Source organism: Manis pentadactyla, chromosome 9 (genome assembly GCF_030020395.1).
Source record: "Manis pentadactyla isolate mManPen7 chromosome 9, mManPen7.hap1, whole genome shotgun sequence".
Taxonomy (NCBI): Eukaryota; Metazoa; Chordata; class Mammalia; order Pholidota; family Manidae; genus Manis; species Manis pentadactyla.
The window spans coordinates 63,222,191-63,242,287 of record NC_080027.1 but is presented as its reverse complement, the minus strand read 5'-3'; the positions used below and the strand labels follow the sequence as shown (position 1 = coordinate 63,242,287).

At 35.4% G+C, this 20,097-nt stretch overlaps 1 protein-coding gene across 3 annotated transcripts in view; it reads right to left on the bottom strand.

Moving 5' to 3' along the window:
- The window catches only part of LUZP2 (leucine zipper protein 2), a 493,734-nt gene that overhangs the window by 250,836 nt on the left and 222,801 nt on the right, over window positions 1-20,097 (bottom strand). For all 3 annotated transcript variants that reach the window (XM_057507481.1, XM_036932720.2, XM_036932721.2), the window contains 2 exons: window positions 19,440-19,521; window positions 10,700-10,762 (listed from right to left, as the gene is read on the bottom strand). In XM_057507481.1, the coding sequence (XP_057363464.1) occupies window positions 10,700-10,762; window positions 19,440-19,514 (138 nt within the window). In that variant the 5' untranslated portion in view covers window positions 19,515-19,521. The remainder of the gene's footprint in view (window positions 1-10,699; window positions 10,763-19,439; window positions 19,522-20,097) is intronic.

The following is a 20,097-nucleotide window of genomic DNA, read 5'->3' as shown; positions in this document are numbered from 1 at the left end:
GCATTTTATTAAAAATAATAATAATAAAGAGAGAAATGTGGTATCCACATATAAATCAAGTATAAAAATCAAATGAGTATTCATATTTGAACTGACTGTTTATAGTTCATAATGCATGAGCAAAACCGAAAGTTTCTGTGATGACTGCCCTTGTACTGTTCACCATGTAACTTATTCACTATGTAAGAATTTGTTCTCCATGTAAGAACCTGTTCATTATGCTTCAGAAGATTGGAGACTGACGAAAATTAGGCTTGGGGTGGATTAATGATTGTGCATTGAGCATTGACTCCCCTATACAGAATTTTATTGTTGTTAACAACCATTTGTCAATAAATATGAGAGATGTCCTCACAAAAAAAAAAAAGTACACACTTCCAGTTGTAAAATAAATAAGTAACCGGGATGTAATGCATAGCAGCGTAAGGAACATAGTCAAAATATTGTAACAACTTGGTATGGTGATAGCTGGTACCCAGAATTATCATGTATATAAATGATGAATCACTGTGTTGTACACCTGAAACTAATGTAATATGTGTGTCAACTACCCTTCAATAAAAAATAACTACCAAAAAATAAATTAATTAATTAAAATATTTTAAAAGTAAAAAAAAGCTAACCTTTTCAAACAATAAGGCTTCTCTCTCACTTACCAACTTTACATTCCCTGTATGGCCCTGGAAGATGACTGGTTAGCCAGAGATGGGTAAGATTCTTCAAGGGAGGAACAACCTAAGACAGGCACAGTCACAGGGGGGCCATCAGGTGATAAATTGGGGATCAACAGAGGTGAGGCTTAGAACCTCACCCCCCCCTGTTTTGAGAGAAATCTTCTGCATCCGTGGATGTTTTACTGCTCTTGTCTAGCTTGGATTAACACATAGTCTACAGGCACACACCTGATCATCCACATTTGCTCTCTTATAACACTAAACTATGTTTTCTACCTTTATCTTGCATCTACCTACCACTTCAGCATTTTATGAAAATAATAATAATAATAATAATAATAATAATAAAGGGAGAAATGTGGGATCCACATATAAATCAAGTATAAAAATCAAACAAATATTCACATTTGACCTGATTGTTTATAGTTCATAAAGCGTGATCAAAACCGGAAGTTCCTGTGATGACTCCCCTTGTACTGTTCACCATGTAAGAACTTATTCACTATGTAAGAATTTGTTCACCATGTAAGAACTTGTTCATTATGCTTCAGAAGATTGGAGACTGATGAGATTTAGGCTTCAGGTGGATTAAGGATTGTGCATTGAGCATTGACTCCCCTATACAGAATTTTATTGTTGTTAACAAACATTTGATCAATAAATATGAGAGATGCCCTCTCAAAAAAAGAAAAGAAGTTATCAGAAAACTGGCGATAAGTCTACTATAGATCAATTTTGGCAATGTGAGGAATCCCACATCATGCAGATTTATACACTGAAACTAAAGGATGTATAGGGAAACTGTGATTAGAGACCACTTACTATGCAATTTTATAATCATAGCATTAACAAAATAACAACTACTAAAAAAATACAACCGTAATTTAATATTTTCTATTACTTATCCCAAGTATCATAGTCAGTACTTTGCAGCTTTACACTAAGGATGTGGTGTTCCTTTCTAAAAGGGACTGACTTCTAATAAGGTATATTATCATCAAAATTAAAACCTGAGACATATTTTCATTAATCTCTTGTTTTTAATGCAGAGGAAAGGTCTTTACAGAGTGCTCTATGCTCACAGTTTAGCTAGATTATCTTGGTACAGTGGAAAGCATTTCTTTTAATGTTTTGTAGGAACCTAATCACCACTATAAGCACTAATGGGAAGCCCTTCTCTGTGTTTTCTTCCATTCTTTTGTTGATAAAGACTTCTCTAAAATTTGACAAGTCTTTCCCCTGACTGCTGCAAACCTTAACAGGTTGGGAAAATTACATATAAGCCAATGTGAGTTTTAAAATTTACTGATATCATTGTACCACTTATTAATTGCTTGTACAGTTATTTGGTACAAAGAAATACACACTGTGATGGGACAGATTTGATTTGAATATTCCAGGGAAGAGAATATAAACAGAAAAGCAGAGGACCAAGGTTGGAAACTTGGAGAGTGCCTTAATCTCCATGGAGCTTCAGTGAGTAAAAAACAATCCAAGACACAGAATAAAAGTGAAGCTCATGTGAAGACAGAGATAGAGATAAAGGTAAGAGAAAATAGATGAAATAAAAGAGCTGGAAATGCTCTCTGATTAACTCATAGCTCAACTCTTGCCGGTCTCACTTTCGTTTTCCTTGCAAGAAAGCTATTTCTTTTCATCTTTATTCTCACTTTGCTCTCTCTATATTCTCCAATGTTCTTTCTCACTCATGATTTCAGGTTCTAAAGGGTTCTGCCTCATAATCTTTGAGTTACAGTCTCCAAGTATACCTGCCTGGATGGAAAAATCAAAATGCTTTCTGCACTACACAGCATTTAAAGAAACAAAACAAAACAAAAAACATGTGTGAATATTTTCCCACCTCTCCAAAGGGAAATCTTAAATCTAAATTCCTATACACTAATGTGAATGTGCCTCTTAATAGTTACTTTCCCACATGGAAAAAGTTCTGATTGTTCCTTAGTAACTTTTCAGAAGTCCCTTTTCCAATGGGACTCCCCAAAATTCCCACTCAGAAGATTCAGGGAACTTCAAGCTTCTCCCAGAAATCTCTGTATACCTTTATGTCTTCCTCATCCCTCTGTATTTTGTTTAATTAATTAATTAATCTGTTTTTTTTTATTTCTGAACTAAAATCTACCAGGCAATATTCATATACTTTTACTGTACAGAGTACATGTTAATTATTTTGTTCAACCACTACATACAGATCATTTCTCAAAATAATAAACCTAAACATGCAAGGAACTAATATAAAGGAGTCAAATGAAAAGCATTCAGTTGATGATGTATGTTCACAGTCAGGTTTTGTTAAAGAAGTCAAAACCTGGAGGTGGAGCCAAGATGGCGGTGTGAGTAGGACAGTGGGAATCTCCTCCCAAAAACATATATATTTTTGAAAATACAACAAATACAACTAATCCTAAAAGAGAGACCAGAAGACACAGGACAAGAGCCAGACTACATCCACAACTGCGAGAACCAAGCGCTTGGCGAAAGGGATAAGATATAAGCCCTGGCCTGGTGGGACCTGAGGCCCCTCATCCCAGCTCCCGGTGGGAGGAGAGGAGTTGGAGTGCGGAGGGAGAGGGAGCCCAGGACTGCTAAACACCCAGCCTCAGCCATCTGGACCAGAGCACAGACACAGTGCATGCGTGGGGTGCTGGAAACTAGGGAAACAGGATGGTAGGACCTGTGAGCAGGTCCCGAAGCCGGCACCCCTGTGACAAAGAAAAGCAAGTGCTTTTTGATAGTCTTAAATAGACAGGGACCCCACGGCTGGACAGAAGCATACTGGGTCACAGTCCAGCAGCTGGAAATTCCAGGGAACTCCGGGCGCACTAACCCCCTGGGCAACAGCTCTGAGACCCCTCACAGAGGTAAACAGCCAAAGCAGCCCCACGTCCATTACCCCTCTGGGGCCCCGCCATAGAAGAGCAGCAGCCTGAGTCTGGCCACACCCTCAGCAAGGGAGCTTCCTCCATACCAGCCAGGCAAGATACAAAAACCCAGTCTACATGCAATTGCCCAATACAAGCCACTAGGGGTTGCAGTTGTCCCAGGAAAGAAAGGCCAGGAGCAAGTGGAAAGAGGCTTGACTGTCCCAGCTGATAGATGAGTCAATAGCACTCCACTGCACCTATCAACATGAAAAGGCAAAAAAATTTGAACCAGACAAGACTAACCCAGAGAGCTTCGACATCTTCTACATCTTCCCCTGAGAAGGAATCTGGGAAGATAGATTTAACCAGTCTTCCTGAAAAAGAATTCAAAACAGAAGACATAACCATGCTGAATGACTTGCAGAGAAATATGCAAGAATTAAAGAGGGAGAATACAGAAATAAAACAAGCTCTGGAAGGACTTCAAAGCAGAATGGACGAGATGCAAGAGACCATTAATGGACTAGAAAACAGAGAACAGGAATGCAGAGAAGCTGATGCAGAGAGAGATAAAAAGATCTCCAGGAATGAAAGAATTTTAAGAGAACTGTGAGACCAATCTAAACAGAACAATATCTGCATTATGGGGGTACCAGAACAAGAAGAGAGAGAAATAGGGATAGAAAATGTCCTTGAAGAAATAATTGCTGAAAACTTCCCCAAACTAGGAGAGGAAATATCCTCTCAGACCACAGAGGTACACAGAACTCCCATGACAAGGGATCCAAGGAGGGCAACACCAAGACACATAATAATTAAAATGGCAAAGATCAAAGACAAGGACAAAGTATTAAAGGCAGCCAGAGAGAAAAAAAAGGTCACCTACAAAGGAAAACCCATCAGGCTCTCATCAGACTTCTCAACAGAAACCCTACAGGCCAGAAGAGAATGGCATGATATACTTAATGCAATGAAACAGAAGGTCTTCGAACCAAGATTACTGTGTCCAGCACGATTATCATTTAAATATGAAGGAGGGATTAAACAATTCCCAGACAAGCAAAAGTTGAGGGAATTTGCCTCCCACAAACCACCTCTACAGGGCATCTTACGGGGACTGGTCTAGATGGGAGCAATCCTAAAAACAGCACAGAAGAAAACACCCAACATATGTATAAGGGAGGAGAAGGAATAAGAAGGGAGAGAAAAAAGAATCATCAGGCCATGTTTATAATAGCTCAATAAGCAAGTTAAGTTAGACAGTAAGATAGTAAAGAAGCTAACCTTGAACTTTTGGTAACCACAAACTTAAAGCATGCAATGGCAATAAGTACATACTTTTCAATAATCACTCTAAACGGAAATGGACTGAATGCACCAATCAAAAGACACAGAGTAATAGAATGGATAAAAAAGCAAGACCCATCCATATGCTGCTTACAAGAGACTCACCTCAAACCCAAAGACATGCACAGATTAAAAGTCAACGGTTGGAGAAAGATATTTCATGCAAACAATAGAAAAAAGCAGGTGTTGCAATACTAGTATCAGGCAAAATAGACTTCAAAATAAAGAAAGTAACAAAATAAAGAAGGACATTACATAATGATAAAGGGATCAGTCAAACAAGAGGCTATAACCATTATAAATATATATGCACCCAATACAGGAGCACCAACATATGTGAAACAAATATTAACAGAATTAAAGGAGGAAATAGAACGCAATACATTCATTCTGAGAGAATTCAACACACCACTCACTCCAAAGGACAGATCCACCAGACGAAAATAAGTAAGAACACAGAGGCACTCAACAACACAGTAGAACAGATGGACCTAATAGACATTTACAGAACTCAACATCCAAAAGCAACAGGATACACATTCTTCTCAAGTACACATGGAACATTCTCCAGAATAGACCACATACTAGGCCACAAAAAGAGCCTCAGTAAATTAAAAAAGATTGCAATCCTACCAACCAACTTTTCAGACCACAAAGGCATAAAACTAGAAATAAATTGTACAAAGAAAGCAAAAAGACTCACAAACACATGGAGGCTTAACAACATGCTCCTAAATAATCAATGGATCAATGGCAAAATCAAAATAGAGATCCAGGAATATATGGAAACAAACGACAATGACACAAAGCCCCAACTACTGTGGGATACAGCAAAAGCAGCCTTAAGAGGAAAGTATATAGCAATCCAGGCATATTTAAAGAAGGAAGAACAATCCCAAATGAATAGTCTAACGTCAAAATTATCAAAATTGGAAAAAAAAGAACAAATGAGGCCTAAGGTCAGCAGAAGGAGGGACATAATAAAGATCAGAGAAGAAATAAATAAAATTGAGAAGAATAAAACAATAGCAAAAATCAATGAAACCAAGAGCTGGTTCTTCGAGAAAATAAACAAAATAGATAAGCCTCTAGCCAGACTTATTAAGAGGAAAAGAGAGTCAACACACAACAACAGAATCAGAAACGAGAAAGGAAAAGTCACGATGGACCCCACAGAAATACAAAGAATTATTAGAGAGTACTATGAAAACCTATATGCTAACAAGCTGGGAAACCTAGGAGAAATGGACAACTTCCCAGAAAAATACAACCTTCCAAGACTGACCCAGAAAGAAACAGAAAATCTACACAGACCAATTTACAGCAATGAAATTGAAGCGGTAATCAAAAAACTACCAAAGAACAGAATCCCCGGGCCAGATGGATTTACCTCGGAATTTTATCAGACATACAGAGAAGACATAATACCCATACTCCTTAAAGTTTTCCAAAAAAGAGCAGAGGAGGGAATACTCCCAAACTCATTCTATGAAGTCAACATCACCCTAATACCAAAACCAGGCAAAGACCCCACCAAAAAAGAAAACTACAGACCAATATCCCTGATGAACGTAGATGCAAAAATACTCACCAAAATATTAGCAAACTGAATAAAAATTACATCAAAAGGATCATACACCATAACCAAGTGGGATTCATCCAGGGATGCAAGGATGGTACAACATTTGAAAATCCATCAATATCATCCACCACATCAACAAAAAGAAAGACAAAAACCACATGATCATCTCCACAGATGCTTAAAAGGCATTCGACAAAATTCAATGTCCATTCATGATAAAAACTCTCAAGAAAATGGGTATAGAGGGCAAGTACCTCAACATAATAAAGGCCATATATGATAAATCCACAGTCAACATCATACTGAACAGCGAGAAGCTGAAAGCTTTTCCTCTGCGATCGGGAACAAGACAGGGATGCCCACTCTCACCACTGTTATTCAACATAGTACTGGAGGTGCTAGCCATGGCAATTAGACAAAACAAAGAAATACAAGGAATCCAGATTGCTAAAGAAGAAGTTAAACTGTCACTATTTGCAGATGACATGATATTATACATAAAAAACCCTAAAGACTCCACTCCAAAACTACTAGAGCTAGTATCAGAATTCAGCAAAGTTGCAGGATACAAAATTAACACACAGAAATCCGTGGCTTTCTTATACACTAACAATAAACTAATAGAAAGAGAAATCAGGAAGACAATTCCATTCACAATAGCATCAAAAAGAATAAAATACCTAGGAATAAACCTAACCAAGTAAGTGAAAGACCTATACCCTGAAAACTATAAGACACTCTTAAGAGAAATTAAAGAGGTCACTAACAAATGGAAACTCATCCCATGCTCCCGACTAGGAAGAATTAATATCGTCAAAATGACCATCCTGCCCAAAGCAATATACAAATTCGATGCAATCCCTATCTAACTACCAACAGCATTCTTCAATGAACTGGAACAAATAGTTCAAAAACTCATATGGACACACCAAAGACCCCGAATAGCTAAAGCAATCCTGAGAAAGAAGAATAAAGTAGGGGGGATCTCACTCCCCAACTTCAAGCTCTACTACAAAGCCACAGTAATCAAGACAATTTGGTACTAGCACAAGAACAGAGCCACAGACCAGTGGAACAGAATAGAGACTCCAAACATTAACCCACACATATATGGTCAACTAATATTTGATAAAGGGGCCATGGACATACAATGGGGAAATGACAGTCTCTTCAACAAATGGTGCTGGCAAAACTGTATAGCTATATGTAAGAGAATGAAACTGGACCATTGTCTAACCCCATACACAGAAGTAAATTCGAAATGGATCAAAGACTTGAATGTAAGTCATGAAACCATAAAACTCTTAGAAAAAAACATAGGCAAAAATCTCTTAGACATAAACATGAGTGACCTCTTCTTGAACATATCTCCCCGGACAAGGGATACAAATGCCAAAATGAACAAATGGGACTATATCAAGGTGAAACACTTCTGTACAGCAAAGAATACCATCAATAGAACAAAAAGGTATCTACAGAATGGGAGAATATATTTGAAAATGACAGGTCTGATAAAAGGTTGACATCCAAAATATATAAAGAGCTCACACTCCTCAACAAACAAAAAGCAAATAATCCAATTAAAATATGGGCAGGGGAGCTGAATAGACAGTTCTCTAAAGAAGAAATTCAGATGGCCAACAGACATCTGAAAAGATGCTCCACATCGCTTGTCATCAGAGAAATGCAAATTAAAACCACAATGAGATATCATCTCACACCAGTAAGGATGGCTACCATCCAAAAGACAAACAACAATAAATGTTGGTGAGGTTGTGGAGAAAGGGGAACCCTCCTACACTGCTGGTGGGAATATAAATTAGTTCAACCATTGTGGAAAGCAGTATGGAAGTTCCTCAAAATGCTTAAAATAGAAGTACCATTTGACCCAGGAATTCCACTTCTAGGAAATTAACCCAAGAATGCAGCACTCCAGTTTGAAAAAGACAGATGCACCCCTATGTTTATGGCTGCACTATTTACAATAGCCAAGATATGGAAGCAACCTAAATGTCCATCAGTAGATGAATGGGTAAAGAAGAAGTGGTACATATACACAATGGAATATTACTCAGCCATAAGAAAAAACAAATCCTACCATTCACAACAACATGGTTGGATCTAGAGGGTATTATGCTCAGTGAAATAAGCCAGGCAGAGAAAGACAAGTACCAAATAATTTCACTCATATGTGGAGTATAAGAACAAAAGAAAACTGAAGGAACAAAACAGCAGCAGATGCACAGTACCCAAGAATGGACTAATAGTTACCAAAGGGAAGGGGACTGGGGAGGACGGTGGGAAGGGAGGGATAAGGGCGGGAAAAAAGAAAGGGGGCATTACGTTTAGTGTTGGGGTGGGCACGGGGAGGGCTGTGCGACACAGAGAAGACAAATAGTGATTTTACAGCATCTTACTATGCTGATGGATAGTGACTGTGAACGGGGATTTGGGGGGTACTTGCTGAAGGGGGGAGCCTAGTAAACATAATGTCCTTCATGTAATTGTAGATTAATGATACCAAAATAAAATTAAAAAAAGAAAAAGTCAAAACCTTGTCCTGCTTATCAGTTTTCATCTTGCAGATTTTCAATATGATGAAAGTGAGTAGTAGTAAATTTAATTACAAAACTTATCTTTAGTAGGTATTACTTCTGTAGAGTTGTATTTCTTTTAGAATTATCCTAGTCTATGCACATAGAAAATTAATATTGCACTATAAAAATACCCCCTAGAAACTCTTATATTATGAAATATTTTGTTAGTTCTTACATGTACTTGTTATAAATAATTTATGGTTTGATTTTGAAAGTACTTCTTCCTTAGTTGAATTCTAGATTTAAGAAATTTATCTAAGATTAAAAGTCGAATGATGATACTAATACTGAGATACATTATCTATCTATAATCTCCTTTTTAGCATACAACTGCATCCACAGTTTTGTGTGTGTGTATCAGTGCATGTGCGTGTGAATATGCAAATATACTTTTTACTTTTTAAAAAATTTTAATTATGACTTTAACATTGTTTTGAATGTTCCCTGTATCTTAAAGGATCTGTAGAAGTTTTTGACTTGTGTAATTGGGCCTTCTCAGTGAGCTCTCACTGAGCCCAATGAACAAGAAAGTATCCAGTACTCCCAGTATGCTGGTAATCCTGGTCTGCTGATAGTCTCCTCTATAAACAGGAAACCAAGAAGATTCAGGCCTTAGGGAAAACATTATCAAGTCCACCCCATCACACCTTCGTAAGAAGACTCAAAAGAAAAAATAATTAAAAATAAATGTAAATACAGTAGAATCATCAGAAAGCCATTTAAAATTTTCTTGCTTTCCTTTCTCCTATTTATTCTTTGCACATTTGATAAACCATTTTAATGATATAATCAGAGTATAGACGGTGAGTTTTGATTCCAAAGTCTTTTGGTAAGTCTATTTTTCAACCTTGAGATACCAAGGTGGAGACCCTTTAGGAATGATATAGCTCATCTATTGTTAAATTGTCTCAAAAAATAAAATGAAAGAAGGAAAGAAGAAAGGGAAGACTAACAAAGGCTAAAGTGATTTATTTATTCAAAATTAACCATAATTAGTGGTATTGATTAAGGAAGATGTGTGATCAGTTATGGTTTAATAGTCCTAATGAACTAATTACATTAAAAAAGGAAATAAAAAGGTGGAAATTGAAATGTGATGGAGAAATTTTAGAAAATTAAGTAGTTGTATAACAAGAGAGACAAGGAATCAAAAGAGGGACATATTCAGTATTTTGTAGAATCTTTACATTATAATGGCTATAAATGGAAGTTCTAGCTTCTTTATATTCAAATCTATATTACTCTAAGATTACCCTAAATAAATTTTTTAATTCCAGATTGGCTCTTCATAACATGCAATTAATTTCTAGCTACCTTTCTTCACTGGCTTTAATGACATTTGATAAATAAATCTATGAAATGAAAATTAAGTTTTGATATTAGCCTGATCAAAATATAATTAAAAGGGAAAATGACATGGAAAGGCATGAACTAATATTGCATACATATAAAGTACTATTTCTTTGAAATCCTTAATCTTATAGATCCTCTCCATTATTATATAACTGAAGGCCAGATTTGCATGTGACCTATAATCTAAAGTTTGTGGTAAACCTATATGTGGGCTTGTGTATATTTTTTGGTATATATGAACTTTGCCTGAAATATAAGTCTTACCTCATTCTGGAGATCTCGGATCAATTTGCTCTTTCTTTCCACTTCAGTCTTTAAAAAATTAATCTGAAAATGAATAGAATATTATGTAGATCTTTCAAATTAATTTCTATAACTTTTATAGATTTACTTTCATGACTTTTGAAGTATAATCAAATAATTATCCATCAGCAAATATTGAAAAAGAACAAAAGATTAAAACTTTCACTAACCAAACTTTCATTGCCCAAGTCATACACATATTCACAGATTACATAAAAATATCCTCTTCAGACACAATAAAAGAATCATTTTTTTAAATTGAGAAACCACTTATGTTTTGACTGTGATTCACTTACCTGTTTAAACTTCAGTCCAAAAAATGTGGTTCTTTAAAAAACAAACAAAAGCAACTAGATTTGGTTAGGGTTGGGCCTAGCAATCACTATTCCTAGAATACTCTCTAGATAATTTTGGCATGTGGCCAGGTTTGGAGTAATTGCATAATGAAAGTCCTGACCTGAAAAGCATGGGATGTTATAAATACTGTACCAAAGAAACCATAATATTTCCTTCTGAATATAATATCATTGGAATCTGTAAATATAGGCCAGTTACTCAATGTATAAATGTAGCATCTTTATCTGCCTGAGTATTTTGAAAACAAGTCAGAATAGCACAGTAGTTAAGATCTGAGGCTTTATAGTCACTCAGGATTCACTATGATAAAAACAATCTGTATGATAGTGGATGAAAGATTTCATCTCTCTAATGATTAGTTTTTCTGGTAGTCACATTTTTTAAAAAGGTAAAAGGACACAGAAAATTAAGTTTACTATTTTATTTAATCAAATATATTTTATATATTATCCTCTTGACATGTAATGGATTATTGATATAATTGACATATTTTGAAATGTATCTTTAAAATGTACTGCATGTATTTTATGGTACAACACAATTTGGATTAGCTATTTTATAACGCCCAACAGCTTCATGGAGCTCATTGTTATGTATTAGACAACATAGTCTTAGTGGACCCCTGCAATAATATAAAAGACACTGGTAATGTGGATTACTTCTGGAGATGGACAGAGTCAGTGGAAACTGGTTCAGGAATAAAGGTAATTTTCATCATATATACATATTAAAAAGAAATAGTTCTGAAACATTTTGAACATAAAATAACAAGAAGTTAATATGTAAAATTCCTCTGGGTTCACCCTAAGTATAGACATATATAAATATTTTGTCCAATTCTCTTCAGACTTTTAAGAAAATGTTACACATATTTTAAAGTTGTACTTAATTTTTCTTCCTTCCCTCTCCTCAGAGGTAACCACTATTGTAAAGCTGATATATATTAGTATTGTGTGTGTTTTTGTACATTTTACTCATTGTGTGTTGGGTAACACATGTTAACAACTCCTCTTTTCTGGCTGGTGTGGGTGTCCCTGTATTACCATTCCTTCAAATGGTAATAGAAGTCTAAACCAAACAATTTTTGATGGTCAAACTATATAAAAGACAGATACAGAAGCCTAAGAACTACTGTGTCCATTGTCTTGGCCATGATGATTTTCAAGATAACTCTGAATCCTAAAGATATTGACAGCAACCCAAAAATGTGAGTAACATTCATTTCCCATTAGGGAGACAGTTTAATTTAGTTGATAAAACAGAAGTATCCCTAGAATTCAAAATTAGGTATGTACACAGCAAGACTGCGTGTCCAATAAACCTTTCACACCCATTTCTACTGTTTTGTGGGGGTCTCAGCCTATAGATAAGCAATGGTGTGGCTGGACTGGCCCTTTTGGTTCTTAGTATGACTGCAAGGCCCCCTTATTAACAATAACCATCAAGAAACTGAAAAAAAAATACATTAGTTACTTCTAAGTCCTGGAAATTACTTAACACACTGGGGCCAACCTCAAGGTCACAGGTGGTGAAAGACAGAGAGAAGGAGGAGGGGAGCATGGGCAGCGGTTTCTGCTTTTACTGGGGCTGAGGGTGGGGGCCTAGGGTTTCATGAGCTATATGGTTTCCACATTTTTTATTGGTGAATTTAAAACATAAGAATTGGAACAAAAATTCTCAATCGTAAAATAAGTTGGTCATGGGGATGGTAGTACAGCATGGAGAATATAGCCAAAGATTCTATAACATTCTCCTATGTTGACAGTAACTGCACTGGTGGGGATATGATTTAATAATATGAGTAACTTTTGAATCACTGTGTTGTATATTTGAAACAAATATAAGGTTGCATATCAACTATACTTCAATTAATAAAAAAAGGAATTCAAAGAATTTAAAGGGCTGGAATAGAAAAAACAAGCAGCCCAAAAATCAGTTATTGAAATCAACCAAGATCTGAGAAACAAAGGAGCCTGGGAGTTAGGGGGGGAGGGGAGGAGGCCTGGCTGTTAATCTAGTTGAGTGGCTGGATATGGTGCAGATTTACCTTTAAGTCACGAACTACTTAAAGCCATCTTGCTTTTATTAATAACCTGCTCTTCCACTGACACCATTATTTTCCCTAAATCTTCACATTTTTTATACAATTCAGTATATGTTATCTAGAATTAACATACTCTTAATTAACTTACCTTAATTAAGACTAAGAAAAATATATTGCAATATCAAGAATATAAGTATTTAAATGCTAAACAGGACAGAAAAATCTTGAGAATGCAATACTCAAATATTCAGGACCTAAAATATATTCAGAATATTCAAAAACTATTAGCATTTTGAAATCATTGGTCTTGAATTCCATCAGGTTTTAATATGCCTGGAAAAATAAGCATTTCTAGCAGACAGTTATGAAATAATTCTGAGAGACAGAAAATACCATTTATTTACTTTGAATAAAGAATAAAAGAATACAGCAATACTTTACTCTTAATGAGAGTCAAAGTTCGAAGCTAATTCTTGCTTTAGACTAATTATGTTTCAGGGCAAGGTAAGCCATAAAAATTAACAAGAGTAATGAAATGCATCTAATGACAATTAATATCTTTAATTATTCTGGTTACACTTGAAAGTTCATTATTCCTTACTATCTGTTAGGGTTTTCATGAGAAATACAGGTTTGAAAGATCTGTTATTCTACTGTCTGTTAGGGATAAGCAATGATCAAATATTCATAAAAAGTATTTTGAAACAAAACTAGGTAAAGCCAGCTTTATTGCTTTCTCAATTTAATTTTTCACAAGTTTATCTTCTTTTATATTTTTGTGATTAAAAGCAATATCACCTTTAAGTTTCATAACATTTTAACAAGGACTTATCAGGTGATGTGGTTATTTGCAACATTTTTGCATAAAATATACAATCTGCCATTTTTATGGAAAAAGGCACAGTATTTACATATGTGATCAAGAGCAGCATATAAGATTATTGAGAGCATAAGCTCTTAAAACTGAAATAGCATATTTGAAAAATGAAATCTAATTTTCCCTTTATTTTTGAGATTATTATAATCTCAAATTATTGTAATCCCCTCTCATCCAACCTTCAATTACACCAAATATAGTCTTTCTAGCAGAGAAAATAATTATTGAATTATTTACAATAGAGATGTTTAAAAATACTTATTAATTTGATAACTAACCTAGATCTTCAAATAGAGAAAAGGCACAAAGCATTTTGTTTGAGTCTACCAAAATTAGGAAGAGGTGATTCCAGTAATATGAAATCTGTCTTGTCCTAGATTTCACCAGATGTACATTAAAAAAGAAAAATAATCATAGTTTTAATAAATATACATTATTACCATATTTGTCAAAGTTGCTGTCATCTTTTTCTGGACTCTGAATTAGACCATATCAGGCATTCAATTCAAAACATAGAACACATTCCCCAGAAGAGATAAGTATTATGTATTTCAGTCACAGATGTATGCATTCATTGATCCTGTTATTTTGTTAATATACTCTTGAATTTACTTATATAGCATTTTTGAATCTACATTCATTAGTGAAAATATCTATTAGGTTATTTATACATATTGTCATTAATTGCTTTTGGAATCATAAATGCACATGCTCATAAAATGAGATGAGAGGTTTTGCTCTTATTTTCCAGAAAATATTTGACTATGTTAGGAATTAACTCATCTTTGAAAAGTAGCTATAAAAACTTCTGTATTCTTTATTTTAGGTAATTGAGTATTGTCTCTATTTAGTATTTCCAACTAGGTTTTTTAAAAAAAGTTTTTATTTCCCCCTATTTTTTAGGGGGGAAAAAAAGTCTGTCCTTACTTCCCTGAACACTGGAAAGTTTCTTGTCCTTCCTGTGCATTGTTAATATCTTCCTTATCTCCTTGGGTGTATCTAACATGTTTAACTTAAATTCTAGTTCATCTAGTCTGATAAATCTGCTTCAGAGTGCACGTGTGGTCCAATGTGTAGTTTTTCTTTTTAATATCTCTGTATCTCATACCTCCAATATCCTGCTATTTTTGCTTCTTAGATTATTTTCTCTTTGGGTTATTGGTTACTTTGGGTGGTATTATGTATAGGAATCTTCATTTCAGCAGGGCTTTTGTATTGCAATGATGTTGCCATAATGACACCAGAGACCTGAGATATTGTAGCTGACCCAGGCTGGAGAGGGAGGTGACACTCTCAAGGAAGAGTGGGGAAAAGCAGAAGAGCAGAATGAAGAGATGCCCTTCAGCCTACCCTCTCCTGCATCTTACTATTGCCATCTATCACAACCAAAGGCAACTCCCCTCCCTACCACAATTCACCTATTCTCATGAATCACCTGTCTTCCCAGGAGTTACTCATGATTTAATTCTTTGGGTTTTCTGCTTGTTTATTTTGTCAGTCCTTTGGTCATATTTGCCCCTAACATATATAGTTTTTCAAAGGTTGATTTGGGAAGAAGGAATTAACAGTATCAGCAGCATGTCATCTAGAGGCATTGAGAGAGTTATTCCACAAATATGCATTTCATATGTGCTTCTGATGATGATGGGTGACAAAAAGGAGATGGTTTATTCTAGAATTCCTAGTTCTTGGTAAGAGGCTAACAAGTATTTGTCAGATGTATATATAAGTTATATGCCTCTGATAAAATCACAGTGTCAAACATGGCCATTTTTCATACATTTTGAATATAAAAATGTGGGAAATGAAGGCTACCATTGAAGAAACAGATCAGAAGTTTGAGAGTATATCACCCATCAGAAAGACACATAACACAATCTTTTTTCTCAGATGATAGAGAGGTGAATATGCTTGCATATGAGTATGTGTACTGGATGTGACTGAAATACATTTCTACAATGCTCTGTAACAGGATGTAGCTTCTACTAAAAAAGAAATTGGAAAACAACTGAATATGTAATTTATTTAACTAGTTTTCTAGATGAGTGGCTCTAAAGTGAACTTCTTTGATATTTTGTTTTGGTATATTTGTTTTCTGAATACATTATTGTAAGCTACCAACTTGTAAAATACTTGAAGAACATTATTAATGATGACTGCATTCCTTTTTTGTTAAATTGGTATTTTTGGGTGTTAAGAAGATATACTGTCAAAAAAATCTTGTTTTTAACAGCAAATTTATAAAATTGTATCCACTCTTTCTTTACTCGAATAGAAGACATAAAGAGGCAAAAATAACACAAATAATACAGTAGTGATGGGTCTGCATATACTATTGTAAAAGGCATAGAAGAGTGTCTCACGTGAAAAGGCACTAAGTCCATGGAAGTCAGGGAGGGAACCCAAAAGACAAGTGCTCTGCCCTGTGGAGCGTTCCAGAGATTTCTCGTTGAGTTATCCAATATTAGGTGAAAGAATGGGCATTGGTCTGTGTAGGAACAGAAAAGCTGTCTATGTCCTAGACTAATGTTCATTTGCCTGGGGGATCATTAAAAGTCTAGAGTGTATTTTCATGGATTAAATAAAGTTTTTATCAGCTTCTAGTCCAAAATAAGAAGTTGATAATTCTTTTAAGGGGCCTACAACTACATAAGGAGAGGCTCCTTCTGGAGAAACAGAGCTTTGGACTCTAAAGTTGTCTGAAATTTACTCTCTTCTATTCTTCGTTTCCCATTCTCTCATCTCCTTTTATGTCTTCTCATAGGAAAGACCAAAGACCAAAGTAGTCCCTTTTCACTTCCACCTTAGGCCATCACTGGTAGAACTACCTTTGAAGTTGGTCATTTAGAAGTCTTAGTCCCCACTGTGAGCTCTTTCTATAACACATACATTTTCTTACTTTGTCGTCAGATTAGAACAGGTGTATAATTTGTTAACTTCAAGAGAAGGGTGAAGCACAATTTCTGATATTACTTCATATCACTTAGTTATACCACACACACACTCACACACAACATATCTATATACGTGCATATACATTTTCATATACCTATATAATAATTTTATATACAGACATATGACTTTTAGATTAGCTTTTAAAATTGACAATAGCAAACAAAAATAAAAGTCAGTCTTCAATTAAGAAAATGTAAGCCAATGGTAAAAAGGTCACCTCAGTTATCTAGTAGTTATTAATAACAGTGAAAAAGAAGTCATGTTTGCCCTTGACAGTTAATAGGTAAAATGTCTGATTCCCATTAAAAAAAAGTTTCCCATTTTCTCATTTTCTGAGAACCTGAACTCAGTCTCAAACAGTATGGTCAGCTTTTAAGAGCAGATATTGGCAACTCATGGCATGGTATCATTAATTGCATAACGGAATTATTTTGAACAGCAATATAGGTAATTGAGAAGATAGATCGTCATAAGTTATGAACAATGGTATATGTTATTTTAATTTTCCTTTTTTTCATATTCTCATTCTTCTCCAATTCCTGATAATTTTTATAATGATATTAATAGATAATAAAGGGGTTACATGATTGTAAAGGTATAATGTAATAGTAATGATATGATGATGATAATTGGTCATAATATTGTGACTTATAATAATATTATTTCGGTCTTCATCCAGAGTTCCTGGCTCATAGCTCCTTAAAACCCTGGAATTCCCTAAGTGTTTTGGACTGCACCTAAGGATGGGGTTGGTTACCAGGAGAACGAAGCATGTGATTAGAGGATGGGAACTCAGTCTGAGGACGGGAGAGAGCTAGACATTAAGTTCAATAACCGATGACCAACGATTTAGTCAATCATGCGTATGTAATGAAGCCACATGTAATCACAAACTAAACTGTTTTGTATGTAAAACTGACATGTTTTCTATAATAAAAGAGCCTCAGAGATATAAAATAACTTCCTTATATTTACTCAGCTAAGAAGTGGTAGAGACGAAATTGTAAAGCAAAGGAGATAAAGAAGGGAAATGACACCAGCTTAGTGCTTACTATCTACTATTTGTCAGATATGATTTAAGGGAAATCATGTTTTTTATTTTAATTTGAATCATCCCCAGAATTTTGCAATCAAGAAAACTTGCAGATGTTGAAGAGCTTGCTCAAATCCACAGAGCTAGCAGATGACCTACTAGGAATTTAAATACAGAATTAAACCGAGAAAACTCTCATTCTGGAGCACAGGCTCAGTTGCGCATCCATTTAGGCAGTTTCTGGTTTAGTAGAGTATTTTGGCGAGAGTGAGGGAAACTCTTCCTCAAGATTCAATGTTGGCCATAAGGAAGACACTACCAGTATGGAGAAGAGCGGCAAGGGTGTCTCGGCCAGTATTGCCTCCTTCCTCTTTCCAACTATGCATCCTTTGTCCATGACATTCCCACACTTGGATATTCTAACTTTGTGCACTCTCAGAAGGTATGGCTTCCTTCTTTTTAAACATAGTATACTGGCATAACACAACGGAATAATGACAGGTTCATGCCTTAGCTCCTCCAACTACTAACTGTGTAAATACAAGCAAGAAACTTACCTTTTTGAGTTATTCGTTTGCAGTAAAATGTAAAATCAAAAACAAAAGAAGCCAGTAGTGTGTATTTTATTGTGAGGATCTGAGAAAACAGTATGTGTGAGCCCTTATTTCTACTCTAACTTGCATCATTTGTGGCCAAGCTAGGAAAAAATGAAAGATTAAATGTGGTTGTCAAAACAAAAATGGGATTGCAATTAGGACCACTCACAGGCTGAGTCAAATGTTCACACACTATATTTGAAAACAGACTCAGGTCCTGGAAGCAAGATAAAATGTCCAATCCCCATATATGGAACCTATGGTGGGCATGGGGAATAAGGTAGAGAAACCCAGTTGTCAGCACTGCCATCGAGGGCAGCAGCCCTCCTGACTACAGTCATGCTAGTTATTAGAACTGAAACTTAGGGGTCGAGGGAACATCATTTTGAGAGAGAAAATCTGGAAGGAAGTTGGATTCTTAAACTTTGGAGTGTATCAGAATCATCTGTGGAGTTGACTAAATAGATTGTATGGCCCTGCCCTTGAGAGATTCCTATTCAGTTGGTATGGTTTAGGGATCTGTATATTTAACTTAGTTTCAGGTCATCCCACAACTCAAGAGCCCCTGATGTGGGACCTGACACCAACACTCTTGTCTGACTCTTGCCCTCAGATTTTCATCCACAAATCAGGGTGGGAAATTAGAAGACGCCTAAGAATCAGTATAATACATTTTCTTATAATGAATGCTGACGAAGTACTTTTATGATCTTGGTGACTGCATTTTTTATTGTATTTTCATTTTTTTTCCACAAGTGTGTTTGTTCCATAGTGGTTTTGGAGAAAAATTAACAATTTCCCAGCCCCAAAGCAAAGGACACAAAAAGAAGCGCACTTACAGTAGCCTGCTGTTTTTCTGCTTTCTCAGATGTTTCTTTAAGTTGATTTTGCAGGACCTCCTGGAGAGACTTCATTTGTTCTCTAGGTTAATAGAAAATAGAGAACAAAAAAGAGACTTAATAATAATTCTGTTATTTCCTATGTAGGTTATGAAAGGAGATTTTCCTATCTACATACATTTGGGAAACAGATAAATAGAATTGAATAAGGACACAGTTAAGTATACAGGATGTATTTCAGGATTCTGAAATCTTCCCATGCAAGTACTAAAAACAAGCTATATTTTAAGGAAAGTACCTTGCTATTGTGCCCTATAAAGAATCCCACTGTGTAAATCACCTGTGAGCTGTATAATGTGTTAAATCAATATAATAATTAGAGTTGAAAAGCTAATTTTAGAGACAGCATGCCAGGGTGTGAACGTGGCGATTAGAAAAAAGTTACCACAGACTTGCTGATAAGATAAAATTACACTTCCCTTTGGATGTTCCTAATAGATTAATTCCAAAGCATTGTGCTTTAGACATCCTTTATAAGGTCTGAGACATTTTGTAAAAACAAAGAGAAAAGAGACGTATTTGTAACTTGAGGGCTGCCTCATTTATTGGGAATAATAAAAGAAGTCCATATACCCTGTGTTCAAGCTTACTAACATAC